The sequence below is a fragment of the Parus major genome, chromosome 3, assembly GCF_001522545.3.
Source record: "Parus major isolate Abel chromosome 3, Parus_major1.1, whole genome shotgun sequence".
NCBI lineage: Eukaryota > Metazoa > Chordata > Aves > Passeriformes > Paridae > Parus > Parus major.
Window position 1 is genome coordinate 31,950,833 of NC_031770.1, and position 19,058 is coordinate 31,969,890.

At 35.7% G+C, this 19,058-nt stretch overlaps 1 protein-coding gene across 5 annotated transcripts in view; it reads left to right on the forward strand.

The window, feature by feature from the left end:
* Positions 1-19,058, forward strand: part of ADSS2 (adenylosuccinate synthase 2) — a 34,465-nt gene that overhangs the window by 13,603 nt on the left and 1,804 nt on the right. For 3 of the 5 annotated variants that reach the window (XM_015621994.3, XM_015621995.3, XM_033512605.1), the window contains 10 exons: positions 140-208; positions 1,629-1,679; positions 3,973-4,039; positions 6,992-7,099; positions 7,388-7,469; positions 9,126-9,252; positions 12,091-12,245; positions 12,674-12,798; positions 13,827-13,924; positions 18,509-18,658. In XM_015621994.3, the coding sequence (XP_015477480.1) occupies positions 140-208; positions 1,629-1,679; positions 3,973-4,039; positions 6,992-7,099; positions 7,388-7,469; positions 9,126-9,252; positions 12,091-12,245; positions 12,674-12,798; positions 13,827-13,924; positions 18,509-18,658 (1,032 nt within the window). The remainder of the gene's footprint in view (positions 1-139; positions 209-1,628; positions 1,680-3,972; positions 4,040-6,991; positions 7,100-7,387; positions 7,470-9,125; positions 9,253-12,090; positions 12,246-12,673; positions 12,799-13,826; positions 13,925-18,508; positions 18,659-19,058) is intronic. The other 2 variants (XM_033512604.1, XM_033512606.1) reach the window with 1 other exon arrangement.

The following is a 19,058-nucleotide window of genomic DNA, read 5'->3' on the forward strand; positions in this document are numbered from 1 at the left end:
TTAAATAAAATACTCTGCACACAAAATACAAAGTGTGTCTGAACTATAAATATATTGTTTTAAATATAATTATATTATCAACATAATTAACATAATTATCAACATAATTAATTAAATTTTGTATAATGATTTTCTTCAGGAAATGGTGTTGTAATTCATTTGCCAGGACTCTTTGAAGAAGCTGAAAAAAACTTAAAGAAAGGAAAAGGTGAGAATTTGGAGATACTACTTTTAAAATAGTTGTGGGACACTCCTTGTCTTGGTTTGAAAAGACAGGTGTCTCCTAAGGAAGGCAGAAACCTCTCTTGAAATGGAAAAATGTCAAATACCCCCATCTCTGAATTACTATAATCTTGAAAGAATGGTTTTCTCTGGCAAAGATATGGGAACAGAAATAAGAGTTCTTTACTAGGAAAAGTAAAATAAAGATGCAGTAGTAAAAAAACAACAAAAAAAACCCCTCACAAACCCACTGCCAGAGTGAGAATAAAACTTGACACCCTGTTGGTTCGGGTGTTGGTAGCAGTCCAATTAAATGGTGGCTGCAGTCCTGAAGTGACAGATGTGGTTCTGTTGAAGTAATGATCCCATAGAAAGGTGTAGCTTTCCTCTGGAGGTCCAGTGGTGGTATAGATGGGTCCAGTATTCCTCTGGGAGTCCAGTGGAGAAAGGCTGGCTGCAGTTATGTAAATCTCCGGATTATATTCAGATAGGAATGCTTGGCTCCTCCCCCTGGGTGGAGCATCTCCCAATGGGATGATGTAATTTTATCAGTCATGCAGTGAGACTCGATGGCCCATTAACAGAAGATACCCCCCTGGAGGGAGGATGGGTTGTGGAAGAGATAAAGAACATTGCCCCACCTGGTTTTAACAGCTGGTAATAGAATCCATACTTTTGGTAACATCTGGCATTGCAAGCCAAGCCAGTCCTCAAATGATTTAGATGAAGGATGCCTCTGTAGAGGTTACATACAATGTATTTTTCCACATCTTCCTTTAGCTGTTGCTTTCTGACAGGCATCTTGGTATAAGTGCCAGAGCTCTCATGGGAAGGCAGATAAAGGAAATCTCTGTACAGTTTCAGAATATAATCTAAATCAGAATTTCTGCAGACATTTTTCTTTGTTTAAAAAAGTTAATTTAAGAAATGAAAATGCTTTATAAAAGTATGTTAACCTTTTCAAAGTCATTTTACCTCTTAAAATATTGGTGTAGACTTTGATAACCCTGTAACAGGTGCTGTGGTGATCACTTCTTTATTCAGAACTCAGTTTTTGAATACTTTGTGTTATGTCTATAGCCCTGCTTGGCAGCAGTCTGCTGTAAGTGGGGAAAATCAATGGTCTAGATTATTCAGAACCAAAAGAGCTACTAATTGTTTGCTAAAATTGAGGAGCTAGTAGCTTGAATTCTTCTTCAGAATAAGCCTGATTTTCTCAGCTTATAGGTTGATGCCAAGTTTTAATTACTGAAATTCCTTTTTTTCTTTTCACTCTGCAATGTGATTGCTCACTCTTAAAATAGATTGACTGAAGACTAAGCATGAAAAGTATTTATACTTTATACATCAGAAGACAAAAATGCTATACAAAACATAATTTAAACTATTTCATTTTGCCTTTAAAGGACTGGAAGGCTGGGAGAAGAGACTAATAATTTCTGACAGGGCTCATATCGGTAAGTTCCTGTTTGTGGTTTGTTTTTTGTTGGGTTTTTTTCTTTGTTTGTTTGTGGGGGTTTGTTTTGGTTTTGTTACTTTTTGCTTTTTCTGGACTTTCCTGTGGCAGTAAAAGTGTGGTGGATTTTAGCCATCTTTTTATATAGATACTTGTCTTTGGATTAAGTCTGCCTGGGTTACTTTGGTTTATTGAAGGTCCTAGGGAAAAAAAAAAAAATTACTCAGAACCCTCCCAGTTTTATATTCTAGGGATATTTTGTTCCAATTCCATAAGCATCACCTAGGCAGGAAAGCAGGTTCACTTTTTAAGTCAGATTATAAGCATGGAGCAGTCAGAAAGCATTCAGAAATGAATTGACTAAGGATTCATTTCCTCTTTTGGTTTAAAAGTGGTGTTGCTCACAGTAACAGTTTCTTCTGGGAAATCAGGTGACTGGGTGGGACTTGAAACTAATGGCCTTCCTACCAAGGAAATTGCCACATGCTTCCTAAAGGAGATTTTATGGGAAGGACTCTGTAGGGATAGAAAGAATGGCTGCCTTACTGTCAAAGAGCTCATCACTGAAGCTCTGAATCCAGCCTGTGCTTGAGACAGCACTGCAGTTCAAAGTAGTAAAATAGTTTTGAGTCTAATCCACCAACACAGAGCTTTAGAAACTCTTCCTGTACCATTCCTACTACATCTTTATTACATAAATTCATCCTTTAGATTAGCTCTTTAGATATTACAACATTATTGCTGCCTCTGGTAGTCATTTTCTGAAGATGTAAGCTGTTTAGGACTTTATAAGGTAAAAGCTTGTAACACGGGGGAAAAATGGTTTTGCTTTTGGTTTTGCTTTCTTTGGTTTTGCTTTGCTTTGTTTTTTACACCAATCTGGAAGAGATTAGTGAGTGAACTTATTGACAGTTATTTCAGAGTAAATATGTTTTTTCTTTGGAGTAAATAAGGAGTTTGAAATAGTTGAGTAATTGTTTTGAAACTACCAGTATCTTTTCTGACAGTAGAATCAATGTAGGTGAATTATGTGGAAATTGTTTGATTACTAAAAAAACTGTTCTGTGGTGATTATATTGCAATGGCAATGCTGTGAATTTTTTATAATTAAACAGATTGTGAGTAAAAAGGACCAGTTGCTGACTGTCACTCATAATCATTCAACCTCTTCACAGAAATGAGCTTTCATAATGCCTCTATTTAGAAAGTTTTGATGTCAATTTGAAAATCTGTTACCATGATAAAAATGTCTTCTCTAAAGTGGGTATTGATCTGTGAATGATTAGTCTGTAACAAAAGGTCAGCCAAAGGTAAGTTCATACTGCTGAGCATAATGTAATTCTTTAAAATATGGGAATGCGTGGAAACAAACCCAAAGTCAAATCGGTACAGCAAACAGGAAAACCACTCTTATTCTGGAGAGATTAGCATACTTTTTAAATCAGTCTTTCCTGTGCAGTGCGTAGATAGTTTTTAACTTTCAGGAAATAGTACTTAAGAAAACCAGTTAAATTAATTGTGCTAGCCTATAAGCTGTGCACCAGCCAACCAGTCTTTGTGTTTGACATGAGTCCTGTAAGATTTTGGGGGTGGAGGGGGGCATGTGTGTGTGTGTGTGTGTTTTGAGTTTTGTTGTTGTTCTGTTTTGGTTTTTGATTTATTTTTTTTTCTTATTGTAGACAAAGTATTGATAAAAGAGATACTTTGCATAATCTTTATCATTAATAACAGTATAATGCATAAAAAAATAATCAGGGCATATGAAGTTGACTTCTGTTTACATAACAGACATTGGTGGGAGCTTTTGTATTTTCAAATGTGTTTTAATTGATGTTGCCTAAAATATTAAAATAAAATGGTTTAAGAAATCTGTAGAATGAGTGAGAATGTTAACTTCAGGTCTCACCTAAATTTTAGCAGTATGGCCTTTGTTTACTATATTCTATTTCCAGGATTTTTTTTTTTTTTTAACTGCATTTTTTCATCATTTATCTATATATTCTTTGGGGCCACTACAAAGTTGAAATGGCTTAGTTACTGTGTGGGATGTGTGTACTCACTCTACAAATATTCAACAAAGTAAATGCTTCTATAAAAGTCTCTGAAAAACCTTATAACTCTTCCCTGTGAAAAAATGTAAAAGAAAGGAAAAATCTGTAATTTTATTTGCCTTTTTTCAGTGTGTGTATTTATTTTCCACATTGGTAAATGCGTCTAGAGATGGTTTGAAGAAATCATTGCTGATATAATTTGTTTCACATAAATTTTCAACTTAAGTTATTGTATTTTCTTAGTGTTTGATTTCCACCAAGCTGCTGATGGCATCCAAGAACAGCAGAGGCAAGAACAAGCAGGAAAGAAGTAGGTAGTTTTATTTTGTCAAACATGAGACAATTTAGTACAAACAGAACTTAATACATTGAATCACTGTTTTGCTTTGTCAGTGGGTTAAAAAAAATTACCCATGTAACTCTTGAATGTGGACTATGCAGGGATTATTTCTTATACTTTATCTTCCAATGGAAGATTATATGCTTAATTAAAGGACTCTGTCTTTATATTTTGCCTTATGAAAAGGTTTCTAGTTGTTAATTTGCTAGTTTCTGCTTCCCAGGGTTTTAATTTGTTTCTGTAAAAATATATTTCTTTTTATGGATATTGAAGGACTCCTTTGGCATCTCATAATAACTGAAAGTCAGAGGTGCATGTGGATGTTCACATTGTCTTCTACAGAATGCTACTGACTTTCTGAAGCTTTCAAAACTTTTAGAAACTATCTTGCTATGTTTTTAACTTGTGCTTTCCAAGTAGCTCACTAGTTCTTGGGAATGGGAAAAAAGCTTGCAGAATTAACCATGCCTGGTCTACCGCTGGGAAGCAGTGTACTGCTATAGACTTCTCAGATAACAATAAACTTAGAACTTCCAAAAAGAGAGATTACATGGATGAAAAGTAATTCAGATGCACTTATCTGAAAAATGTTTCATCCATGATAATAAGCTTTAAGAGAGTGTCTGATTTGAGTGTTATCTTGCTTCACACAAGTTGCCATTAAGTGATGATTTTTTAGTGATTTTTACAAGGGGTCATTTTCACACTTGCCTGCATTGTACCAGCTCCCTTGTTACCTACTGGTTTAGGATTTAAAAAGCAAACAGAACATACAGATAGATATGGAAGAATATTCTTATTTTAATGAACCATTATCAGCTATTATCAGTGTGTATCAGCTATTCTTGAATACTTAAGGAGCGCAGTGTAAAATTGCTGTATGACAGTATTTGCAGTTCGAAACACTGTCAGTCAAATCAGCTGCTTGAGAGAAGGCACCACTTCATTGGTTAGTGTTAAAGATTGCTAGGGAAAGCCAAATTAATTTGCTTTAAAACGCTTCAGGAAAAATGTTATATTCAAAGCAACTAAAGTCACTCTTAAAAATGCTGTATTTCTTCTTTCTGTGGAGTTCTCGATATTCTGCAACATATGGTTTTCAAGCTTGTTAAAATTACCCTATTTCCTCTTAAATTTTAAGCTTTAATGGGGAGAGTACTACTACAGGCTAAGAACAGGTTATCATGGATTATCAAAAGATTCTCTTGTTTGTTGGGGGCAAGGAATTGAAATAGTCTGCTAGCATGTCTTACTGTAGATTTGACTACTTAACACAAGTTGGTGTTAAAATTCTTATGTGCCTAAGACTTTGAGCATTCTAAAAGGTAAGTTTATTTTTTCTTTTAACTGAATGCTTTTGCCTGGTCAAATGTAGCTCAAAAACTGTCACTGCTATGGCTCATCATATAGCTTCCCTTGCAGAAAGGTTATAGAAAAGCTAATTTAACACAATATATTCTGCTTATGCAATTGTTTTAGCTTCTATAAATACAATCTTCTGACAACTTTTTTATTAATTGGTTTGTCTTAATGAAACAAAAAAAATGGAAACCAGCCCTTCCTTTAAAAGATTCTCTGTGGAGAGTATCAGTTGGGGTGGAGGCTAGAGTCAGTTGTTAAAGCCACAAAGTCCAGGTCTGGTTAAAGGATACAATGTGATGCAAAGTTCATTAGAAGGTTTTTTTTCTTTGACTGGAGATAAACATCACTCCCTGAGATTACTTGGTATTGAGTCTAATTGGAAGAATTCAGGATTTTTTTCCAAGGTGTTTTTGAATCTAATCCAAACTGCGAAGGAGTTATGTACTTACTATGAACTGTATTTTTGTTCACTCACATATCGGGTGATACTCGCTATCATAAAGTTTGGGTATGACCTGTGACTCCTACTTTACCTGGAGACGCTCTTGAATTGAGTTATGGTGTGGTATCTCCAAGGCAACTTGAAGTACTGTGGGACACTCTGCATGTGCAGAATTTATAACTGGAGAAGGCTTTCTGTGTCTGGCGATGTGGGGGGGGACTCCCAAACCAGTTAAAACTCAGTGCACAGTTAAGCTTAGCAACATGTAGCAGACTTCTGAAAATGCTGCAAACCTGTTCACTTCTCCTAAAAAAGTTAGTTAATATACTGAGCATGATGTGGAAGATATTTGATAATCTGCCTGTAATGGGTCCAGTTTGGCTCCATTTTGATGGCTACTTAGCATGACTATGGCAGAAGGCATTCTCTGAAGTAGCTCTACTTTTCTCACAGTAAAGTCAGTGCTAGCAAGTTTTTTTTTTTTGAGCTGGAAAGGTCTTTTCAGGCAGAGTGGGCAGGTAAGGGTAAGAAAAAGAATTCAGATTTTCAGAATCAGCTACAGTGGAAAATCCATACCTGAACTCGTAATACAGAGAGAGAATTTGGAGTGTCTCTGTCTCTTTTGGATGTTTGGCAGTGTTTTCTGTTTTCTTGGCTCCAACAGAGGTATTTAGAATTAAATGAAATGTTTCTTATATACAAACTTAAAATCCATACTCTTTGTGCTGTGCTTTATGGAGGACTTTCTTAGGTCTTCAGGACAAAGTTTTAGGAAGATGTTTATTTAGTTTCAATTCATACTACTGAAGGATGTTTTCTTGACATTTGGTTCCTTAAGTATAAAAGTGCAGAATTGTGTACAAATTAATTGGTAAGCATTCACTAAAGTACAAATATTATTGGTTTAAAACCAGAAGTATGTAGAAGATTAACATATTGGCTTGTATAAACAGATACTCTGACACTAGGTAGTATCCTAAAAGTATCTTTTGTTTTTAATGCTTAAAAGAAGGTTAAATGCTCATAATTAACAGCATTTCATTTTATCCTAAGGGTGGAATAGCTTTAAAGAAAAAACACCATTATATCAATAACTCTTTAATATTATCTTTTCAAAGTCTGGGAACTACAAAAAAAGGAATTGGTCCGGTATATTCTTCAAAGGCAGCTCGAAGTGGACTCAGAATGTGCGATCTTGTTTCTGATTTTGATGACTTTTCGGAGAGGTAATTACTATATGCAGTTGTAATCATAGTTTTCAGTTTCTGGATAGTACCCTGTGGAAGCAATTACATCTGATTCCTGTTACTTTTCTTAATTAAAACTTATTTTAAAATAAAAAATCACATATAATTTTATTAACTTACATGATTGTGATTGTTACCATAATTCATTGTTTGAAATGGTTAAATTACCAAATAACTGCAGATATGTAGCCACTAAAAATCAAGGGTTGGTGGAGAGTTTAGGAGGAAAACAAACAGAAACCTCAGTGAAGCATTTTTGCCTTTCAGGTTCAAGGTGTTAGCCAATCAGTACAAAGCAATATATCCTACCTTAAAGATAGATATTGAAGGGGAATTGGAAAAGCTGAAGGTAAGTCTGCTTCTGTCTCTTAGATTATATAATCACCCTGTGCAGTTACTGATAGGCAAATTGCTCGGTGACTGATGCTTGTGCTTGTGTGAGGAGTTAGACTATATCATGGGGAACCATATGTATCAGTGTTGTTACAAGTCTTCTGCTTATCCTTAAGGACGCTCCTGGCTCTGTTTGAAATGGCAACGTTTCAAAACTTGGTTTCAAGAGAGATACTGGGAATTTTAAGAAAAAGGCTTGTATGGGGTGATTTCTTCTTGACTTACACTTGCTCAAACATACAATCTAGGAGAAAAGCCAGGATTGTAGCTGGGGCAAGTATGTTTCGTTGTAAAGCAGAATGTTAAGTTCTTGTCTCGGAAAGTTAAGAACTGAAGTAAATAGTTTTTAAGTAATTAGCCTTAAGAAAAAATACTGTCTAGCAACATAGAAAAATGGAAATTGATAACAGCAGAACTATGAAGCCTGATTACCAGCAGACTGGTCTTGTGGTTAATTATGGATTCTGATGTGATGTTTTCCCTGTGATTTGGAGTTTCCTTGCTGGAATTAGGTTTTAATTTGCACAGCATCCAAGTTATCTGAAAGTCTTGTGAGGTGTCTTACCACTCTACCCAACCTTTTTGTTCATGCTTTTTATACAAACTTATCTGTATTAGATTTTTTTTTAACCCTTAAAATGTCAACCAAATGTGCCATTGTTTAAAGCCATTGAGGTGTATGAGGAGCAGGGAGGACACACACAATTACATGATGATTCTTTAAGAAAATCAGTCCAAAGAAATCATCCTTCCTGTCTTCAATTTTTGCAGCTCTGTAGAATATATGGGTGTTCTTAGCACTTCTATTTGTTTTGCTTAAAGTAAGGTCTGTTGCACATGTTGGAGTATTTTTACTAAAATGTAGGTCTAGAGACCAGTTACAGTTGATTGCTTCATAATGCTTTATAGTTTACTTAATGCATTTCAGGATTAGAGTATCTGAAACTCCTTGTTAAGTGGAAACACATGTATTTGTAGCTTGAAGAAAATTGCTTGTCTTATGCTAATGCACTTGATTCCATTCTGAAAGACGAAGTGTTACATATCATGTGGAGTAAATTGTTAAAATGAGAACTTCCATGTGTTCTCATGGAGGAGAAAGCCTGTGTACCAGGTGATAATCTGAACATTACTGGTTTCTTGCATCCAGCTACTCAGTGTTATTTCAGCATTTGATACTTAATTCCAATAAATAACTTCACTTCTACTTAAAAATTATAGCTCACAATTATATGCATTTGTTTGCTTCAGATGGCCAGAAGGGGAACTCCTTACATGCTGTTTTTGGGGGAGACATTTTGAACGCTTGGAAATGAAAGCTCAGATACAGTACAGTGATAATACTCATGCTTGAATATTTCTAAAGCATTTGAGAAGTTTAGATTTTTCTTTCATCCTCATCCTTCCCCCTTTTTTCTTTCCTCCTAGGATGAGTGTACATATCTGTTGCGTAAATCTGAGGTTCACAATATGGCGTATTTAACATTCATTTGTTTGCTTTTCCTCTTCAAAAGGAGTATGAGCGTTATTATGAGGGAACAGTAGCAAATCTGCTCTGGCTGCCTTTATCATAATGAAATTATACTATACAATAGTCTTTTGTGTTATTCAGGGCTACATGGAAAAAGTAAAACCAATGGTAAGGGATGGTGTTTATTTCATGTATGAGGCTTTACATGGACCACCAAAGAAGATCTTAGTTGAAGGTGCAAATGCAGCACTGCTGGACATAGATTTTGGTAGGTATGGTCTCTTTGGGACACATGTTGATATACACTTGTGTTGTGAAAAAGGAACATTAAATACAAACTCTCCTGTAATAAGCGGTTCTCATGGAAGAAGCGGTTTTTGTTTTGGAAGAACAGCACTCTGACTAGCAAATAATACAGGGGTGGGTGAGTGGGTGTGTTAATTAAATTATTTCAAAAAGTTGTAGACTCTCCCAAGGGTAATAATTTGACAGTAAACATCAAGTGGCTTCTCTTAGAGTGTAGCTATTACTTCAACATCTCTAAATTTTAAATTAAATAACTCACAATTTTTTGCATCTGTGGAAATCACTTGTGAATAAAAATGGAGAGTTTTGAGAGGCAAAGCATATATGGAAAATACTTCTTGACTTTTGAAAAATCAGCTTGCTTTTTAAAAATAGTCTTTATTGTTGTATAACACTTAGTTTTCCACTGTTTCACATTGTTGGGAAAGGTGTTGGTAATCTGGATTGCTAATGAGGCAAGACTGAAAAGATTATCCCTATTTGATATTCAAAATGAAGCAGATTTCTTTAATCACTCTAAGTTTGCTAATAAATTAGCAGGTTCTAGGTAGTAGAAGGAGCTTCTTTTTTATGAGATTATGATGTTTGGTTATTATGTTGTAAAGACAAGATAATCTGCTACCTCTGTGTAAGCGTAAGCAGCCTATGTGATTGGCTCCTGTATTTAGTCACGTTTTTCTTCAGTCTCACTAGCCTTGGAATGGCATAATTTTTATTGTTAGGAAGATGCTAACACCTGAAATTGAAGCCTGTAAGGACTGCTGTCAAGCAGTTATGAAACTGGCATGCACTCAGCTTTCAACTAATGTGAGTTCTAGTGTTGGACATTTTCAAACGTACTCAGTTTGAAAGACTCTTTTTTTAAGAGTAAGATATGTCTTAGATTAGTCACTGTAAGTGTAAGCACCAAACTTTGTCATGATAATCTGAATATTAGAAGACACTTCCTTTTTTGACAAGACAAAAAAAGAAAGATGTCTTCAGATGTGCTTGTCACTGGGAAATCTTTGATGCAAAATGGAGATATTTCCAAAAAAGTCAGTCTAGGGGGTTGTTTTCTTGTAAATGGTGAATATTTTGGATTTCATGTGAATAGAAGATGCAGGCAGTCTGAAACACATTAGGTATGTCTGTAATACATACGGAGTTGTTCAGATTGGTTAGATTTTTTTCCCGCCTCTGCTGTGAGACCCAAACATATGAGAAAATCTGCTCTCCATAGGTAGATACCATCAGTGGAGTAGACACTTGTGTTAACAGTAGGCAAGCCCGGGTCAAAAGGTTTGACATCACCAATTTGATTATTAAGCATTCCGAATGAGGCTGTTGTCTGTGCTTTGTTGCATAGAAGTCTTAATCATGAAGTAAGTTTTGTGAATATCTCTCTGGCTGTGAGGATAGTAAATCCCCAGGCTTGCAGTTCATCCCACTTTCCTGGAGCCTTAATGAAACTCACATGTGCATTTGTTTGGGAGTGGTGGGGGATGGTGTGGGCATGTGTGGTCTTCTGTGTTTTTAAGCACAGAGTAATGATAAAACAATGTAAATATATAATGTAAATATAAAGAAATAATAAATATAAATTATATAGTATAAATATAAAAAATGTAAATATATAAATATCACTGGGAGGTGAAAGTGAGTAAGAACTGCTCATTGACTCTGTTTTTGACATCCACTAGCTAAATTCATCTGTCAGTACTAAGAAAAGCTTTACTACTGTGTTCTAAGATTAAAAACTAATTAATGCTTGCATAGTGCTGTTACATATCACCTGTAAGCCTCAGTGTTTCTCTGGAGTGATTTGAGATACCTGAAGCTAATCTTCAGTAATAATAATCATTGAGTGAAACCTCACTGTTCAGTCTCTGAAGGATTTTTGACTTTGTAAAGATGTCTGTATTGCTGAAAGAACTGTATTGCTTTTAGTTCCTTTTGTCTTGGTAGTTCCTTTCTTATTTATCTCTGATTCATATCAAGAGACATTCAAAAAAGTCTGACACAACAGGTAGAAGTTTCTTGCTTATGTGCAGTTATAATGAGGCTGAAGTATTTGTTCACAATTTTGCTGAGGACTGGCATGCTCAGTTTCATTTTCCACTACTTAATTAAAAAAAAAAAGTATAAACCTAAGAATTTTGAGATGCTTAACTCCTTTTCTTTGCATTTTAAATGACTGCTGAATATTTAACTAGTGACAAACTTGTACCACTAGACTATGTTCCATGAGTCTTCTTTTTTCATTTGATTATGCAAACAAAGTTGTTCTTTTCAGAATTCTGCATTTCATTGCAATTTCTTATCCTTATAGTGTGCCAGTCAGTTTGTAGTGTTTGCATTTTATTTTTTCCTCCAAAAAAGAAAAATAGTAAACCTCTATTCTCTAACCTTTTAATACTGTTTTCTTAAGAGTCTCCCTTCAGATTTTTGCCTTGTTCAGTTAGTGAGTATATTTAATGTAAGAAAGTAAGGCATGTTTTTCTGGTGTGTCTTACTCCATTTTTTTTACCTGTACAGTCATTCAGAATTAGTATATAGTCCATCTTTACCAGGTGAAGTAAGTAGTAAGATTTCTGCCTTTTCTAATGAAGGTGGATCAGACATACAAAGCTAAGAGCCCATTGAATGCGTTCTTGACTGTGAAATACATTTATTGTGTGTTTTGGTTTTGAGAGTTTTAAAATCTAGGTAAGTGCAGTGCAAGTACTATTTCTCACCAGGTTAGGCTTTTTAAAAAACCAAACAGTTTAAGCCCAGTGTTTTAATAACTTTCTAAAGCCAGTGTTTTGGTTTTTAATAGGCACATACCCTTTTGTGACTTCATCAAACTGCACAGTTGGAGGTGTGTGCACAGGTCTGGGTATGCCGCCACAGAATGTTGGGGAAGTGTATGGGGTTGTGAAAGCCTACACAACCAGAGTTGGAATTGGTGCCTTTCCTACTGAACAGGATAATGTGAGTATTACAGCCTCAGGTGTGACCTGCTGGGTGAAATAACTTGGTGTGTCTTGTCTGTCTTTTATTAAGTCAGTGTTAACAATGGTTAAGTGCAAGTACATAGGTGACAGTGTGTTTGGATGTCTCAATCTTCTGATTCTAGACTGAGCTTACAGGACTGCCAAACCTGATTGCAATTTTCTTAGACATTTCTGTGGAATAGAAGGTTAGAGCAGGAACAAATTTTGAAGTTTGCCTAAAAATTGTTTTCGTGAATTTGAGCATTTTGTGTTGCTGTCTTCATCCAAATGGACAGCATTGTGAATAACTGGGGGAAGGACTTTCAAGGTAATTTACAATATATTGTAAAATGTTAATTAAACACTTACATCATGTATTGCAAATCAAAAGAAACCCACACAGTCATATGTCTTATTCTTTGTTAGGAAATTGGAGAATTGCTGCAACAGAGAGGCAAAGAGTTTGGTGTTACCACTGGTAGGAAGAGAAGATGTGGCTGGCTGGACCTTGTCTCACTTCGATATGTCTATATGATTAATGGATTTACTGCGTGAGTTGTTTGCTGAGTTTTGCTGGCAACTTGACAGAAAATCATGAAATGTTGTGGATTACTGTAAATTGTGCATATACTAGTTAGTAACATTTGCACTGTTAATATTGCTCTGTTGATTGTTTTGATATTTTGATAAATTAGCTGTTTCTCATTTTTCTTATAATTAAATATTTTTACATTTGACATATTAATACATGTAGATTTTTCTCTCCTTTATGGAGATTTCTTTTCTTAGTTTATCTTCAAAACTAGATGGGAACCCATCAGTGACTCCATTAGTATGTGTAAATATTAAAAATATGGATATGTCTTGGGGATGTTAATAAAAATAAAAGATAGGTGCCTGAAAGAACCTGCTATAAAATTTCTAGCAGATCAAATAGTGTAAATACATATTTTATTTAAATACTTCTGTTTTTCTTGTTCTTTGTGGGTTTTGTTTTAAATAATATGCAGCCAGGTATTTGTAGAGCCAGTGTTTGATTATTTTTCTGCCTTCACTGTAGGACAGGAACATTTGGCAGAGGACAGGAACAGACACCAACAGGCATCATGTAATGAAATGGTCCTCTTAAATGGTTATACCTTAAATGGTTAGGTATCTTGGCAGCACCCTCACCAATTAAAATTGTAACACTTAAAGCCATAGAAAAATTCATTCATTTGGAGAATACCTGTTCTTTGATTTTTTTTGGACATTTTGATGTAGTAGTAGATTGAAGGATGCCACAAAAACTAATCCTGTTTAATCATTTTTTGTTGCAGTTGTTTTGTTTCAGGTTTTTTTTGTGGGGTTTTTTTGTTTGTTTGTTTTTTGTTTTTTGTTTTTTTTTGTTTGGAGTGTTTTTTTCAGTCAGACCAGGCAACAGATTAGTGCTATATGAGATATTTTTCTAAAGAAATAAAATTAATTGCAGGAATCAATTTTGTTTGATTCTTTGTTGTGTGGTTTTTTTTTTTTTTAACAATGTGATAAGATTCAAGAGTTGTTGATCTTGTTTAACCAGAGCAATGTTTCTTTATAGATTGGCACTTACCAAACTGGATATCCTGGATGTATTTCCAGAAATCAAAGTTGGTGTTGCATACAAACTAGATGGTGAAATCATACCTCATTTTCCTGGTAAGACTGCTTATTTAAAAATACTAGATTTTGGTGAAATGTAATGTGGTACTTTTAAATGCATTTGACTTCTACTTGTAAAACTTAAAAGTGCAATATTTTACTTCAACATCAAGCTATTAATGTCTTCCAGATGCACCAGACATATCTTTCACCATACCAGTACCTGCACCCTAAAGATACCTCTACCAAATACTGGGTTTTATCTACTAGAAAGATCCAAATAACTAAATAAAGCTTGTTAAACATAAATGTTGCTTCTACTTGTCCTTTTTATTTTATACAGGCTGCATCATCTTTAAACTAAATTGGAAGCTTGTTTCATACTCTAAACTTTATTATCTTGTTCCCACTACTGTATTGATGCCCATTTTTAGCAGGCCAGGTTTTCATTTAAGCGTGCGTTAAACCCCATTAGAGAGCTGGTCCTGTTGAAAAGCCAAATTTTTCTTTCCCTCTGTACTTTTCTAACAATTCATTTCCCTTTAATGATTCACAGAGCAGCCAAAAACCTACAAAAGCTACATAGTGTGAAAGAGAGACAAGGGGTGGGGCAAGAAACTAACAACTAGTTTAGGTGAAAGCAAGACAATTTTCTAATGCATGGCCCATGTACATCAGCTTAGCATGATAGAAATTGTAGTTCCTGAGGAGGACAGTGGTCATTTTTACTTCAAGAGTGTACCTGCATGTTCAAATATTCAACTGTCACAAAGCCAGTGCTTTTATTGGTAATGGATCTTGTTCAGTTTGTGATAGGTAGACATATTCCAGAAAAAAAAGAACATAAAACAGTACTAAAGATTGGGCTTCTTGATTTTCATAATGTGCACATAGATGCCTATTTTCATTTTAATTGGTACCTGAGGGTTAGAGGCTGGTCACAGTTTACAATTTTTTAGAGGTTACAATTTTTCACGTGATATCATCATCATCGGAGAACTTCTTGTGGGTGAGGATATCAATTGTAGTGATTGGATACAACTCATAGCAGGATTTATGTAGTAGAAAGTAATTATATATAAAGGAATAAGTGGTGATCTGCCACTAGTCCTTGAAAACAGTACATATCTGTTAACAGTAATTCATAAGGAATTAAAAAAACCCTTTTGTTTCTTCATGTACTTATGGGAGTTCTCTAACTGATTTCCTGTCCAGGATCTTGAAACAGAAATGCCAGTTCCAGTCTGAATGCATGCTGAATGACTTTGATTCAGGAAATTTAGTACTCGTCTTCCACTAAACCAGGGAATGCTTTTGCCTTTTTAAGACTCAAATATTACCTGATTGATACTCATACCAAACATTGAGGACATTTGTGTTTACTTGAAATGGCCTTTGAACATAATGGAGATTGCACGTTTGAATTGAGACTTGCTCAGTAAATGCTTTTCCTGTAGCTTGTTGTTTGACTGGGCTCAAGCCAGGGAAACCTTTTCTCACAGTCCATCCTTAAAGATGACATAAGCAGGTGGTCATGTTGTAGAGTATTCAGATATCAGTAATTTGTGGGCTTTCTTTTCATTCATTGTATGTCTCAGGGCCAGAATCTTGTTAGATACAACTCTTGAGGGAGCAACTTTGTTCCCTGTATACCCCTAGGTAACAACTGACCTTTGGAAATAGCAGCACAATGTGGCTCGCCTGCCTGTATTTTTCTTTCCGGTACGAACAACTAAGAATTCTGGTAGAACTTTAGTAGAAGCTGTTGACATGCTGTCTTTCTTAAAGTGTCAGGAAGGAGTTTAAGATGAACTTCTGGTAAGCTGAAAGGTGCTGTCTCTCACAGTGCCTCTGTGTGTTCCACACCTCTCTTTGCTATACTCCTCAACATGTGGCAGCAATTTCAACACACATGCTGCAGGTTAGTCCTGCCCCTGGCATAAAAAACAGAAGGTAACTTTATTCCCACTTTGTGTTTTGCAGACCATTAGACTGTTTCTGATGTCTACATTTCTGCATGCTGTGTGCTTGTATTTTTTTTTTTTTTTTCCCCAAATGGGCCACTGACATTTGAATGTAATTTAGAAGAAAACTAGTCTGGGAAGCTCTCACTGGCAGACTTTTTCTTGCTCCTCTTCCTACCCTCCCACTCTCTTGGAGATGTTCATGATTTACCCTTCTTGTGAAATGACTGTCTCTAAATTTGAAGTGCACACAGTACCCACCATATCAGGAAAAGTGTGCCATGTTTCATATATTTTTCCTTTTTCCACCTGGATCAGAGAATCATACCAGTCTCACTCAGGTTTTTTTTAGCTTAGTTTTCTGTGTGCATTTCATAATTGCCTCTTAAGCAAGAACCTAAAATGTCTTGTAAATTTACGGCTGACTTCAGTTGGTGTTACTGAGGCTGTAGCCTTTTGCTGGCCATTGACAGGGGTTTATGGAAGACAGAACTTCCTGCTAGATTTGAGCCAATCAGTTTAAAAATGTGAAAGCTGTGGTCTAGTTCTCTAAAGTCTCCTGTCTGATTTCAGACATCAGTTGATTTCAGCACCGAGAGACATAACCTTTAGCTCAGGAGACTTTGAAAACACAGATGTTTAGGAAATTAGGAGATTACTTTGGACAAGCTTTACTTTCATGTTTTTTTTTTTTTCTTGCACTTTTTCCCTGGGCATTTGCTGTAGATTAAAGAGCTGGGACACTATTCTGGATACACCTTTGGTCTGAGCTACATGACTGTTTCCATATTCAGTTTCTCTAAATTGCTGGAGTATCTTTGTCTTACAAAGGTTCCCAGGTCCCAAATCTGAGGGGTTTTTTTCTGAGTTGGAAGTAACATCACATCACTCTTCAAATTATGATATCATTATATTTGCTCTGTTATATAGTTAACCTGTTAAGGAATATTCTAGAGACCTTTAAAGATAAATCCCCTCAGTGAAAATCTAAGAGTAATCTTGATGGTGTCTAGATCTGGTACTACACTGAGCTCAATTTCTGACTTGTCTTTACCACACGTCATCTTGTATCACACCTGCTGGAGCAAAATTAAAGAATCCTTTGAAACATAAAACAATGCATCCCTTCTTTTTCTTCTTTCTTAGGGGAACATAAAGAATTGAACTAACACAGGCTAATGGAAGATTGTAGTCAATATTAGACTGTTCAGTACTAAATGCATTCAGCTGTCTCCCTATAACCTCATCAGAGAGGCTTCAAAGAAAAAGGGCCTGTCAACATCTAAGATGAGGTGTTCATTCACTTTACCTCTTCAGAAAGAGTGAGGTTAGCAACCATCTGCCCTGCTGGGAGATCAGTTTGTGGTTTTGCACTTGGAGTGTGTTTGTTCTGTTGTACAGATCACCTGGACAGCAGACAGCGCCTCAGTTGTTACTGCTCACAATAAAGTGCTTAGCTTGGCTCCTACAACTAAACATTCTTAATGTGCTTGTCTGTTGTCGTTGCCATGAGTATTGGTTCAGGATTCCCTTAACCTGGGAACACCTTGGTCCAAAACTTTGCACATTTATTTGATGTTAGAGACTTGGAGGACAGCAGAGCAGTCTTCTTTCTTTCTGAAAATGCCTAGTCCATTAAGGCAGTCGATACAGCACTGCTGCTGTTGAACTATTTCCTGCATCAGGACAAGTTGTTCAATGTGCTGAGCTTGAGTTTGCTGGCTGCACACATTAGATTAGCATGTGGCTTTGTAGTTGCATCTCTACTGTGCCTCTTGTACTTCAAACCCTTTTCCAGGCTGAGTAGCTGTCCTGGCAGGAGTGCCTTGAACTGAGACACAGAGCCTATATAACATTAGTTATTATGCCCTCTTCTTCATGAAGGCAAGAAGGAATGCCTGACTCTGCCCATTTTCAGACTTAAGCCCTTTCTTTTGCTGCCCTGTATCATTGAAAGACTTAATGTTCAGATAATTACTGGAGTGTTTCAGTTCCAGAGCAGTATGCCCAGCATGTTTTTCAGTATAAGAAATCATCACAGGATTCATAGATTCATAGGACAACATTGTAGCAAGTTACTAAAGGAAGGACAAAATACTGCTTCTGTTCTGAGAAGTAGTGGGAACAGTTACTGTTCATACATCCAGTGGGACTCCACACAGAGTTTTGGGACAAAGGGTCTGTGAGCATCAGAAGTCTGTTAAGTCTTAACTACATCTTATGTTTAGTAAAAGGTACAGTCCTACACCATTTTAAAATATGTTTTAGCTGCTTGATACTTACAAGCTGGTTCTTAATTTTGCTTTCTCAATTCCTTCATTAAGAGGGATCTGTATCTCAGTATTTGTTGAGAAGAAAAAAAAAATCAGGACATTTTGGGGAATTGCTTTCCTGAAAAGCTGTTTTCTGAACTGAAAAAATAATGGTTTCAGCAAAATATATGCATGTGACTGAGCACTGGAATTCCTAAAGTCTGACTCCTGATGGTTTCTGGATTTTTTTCCCCCTATGATTATATTAATGAAAACCCAACACTTTAGCGGCTGCAGTGCTTGTATTACCTTCTGAGCAAACCTCTGTGTGTAAGGAAAGAATAAAAGCTTTACCATTAATGTTTCATAATAGAGAATATACAGTACCCATGGACATAACATTTTTGTTTCTGTTTGTTTCTCAGCCAACCACGAAGTCTTAAACAAAGTAGAGGTTCAGTATGAGACACTCCCAGGATGGGTTACGGACATATCAAATGCCAGGACGTTTGATGAGCTGCCTGTAAATGCACAAAATTACGTTCGTTTTATAGAAATGGAGTTGGGTGTTCCTGGTAAGTAAAACAAATTTTCTTGTTGTCAGGTTTATTCCTGCTCCATGAAATCTGTTTGGTATTCTGTATTAATGCAAAACACGCAAAATACTGAAAACTATTTTCTATCTGTGCTTATTATGATGTACCTGGTGCCACTGGTGATTATAGTATAGCTACTTTTTATTTAGTTGTTGAACTCAAAATTTTCAGAATTTTTAATATACATTCCTTCTTTGGCTTATACTATAGTTCTTGTTCAATTATTTATTTATTATTTTTTTCGTAATTTGCTCAAGTGTATTTTAGACTTGTTACAATTGGGATTTAGTTTCACTACTATAGTCAAGTCAGTGTGATTATGGGTTATTAATTAGTATGATGAACTGTATATATCAGTAAGAGGTCCTGAACTGATACA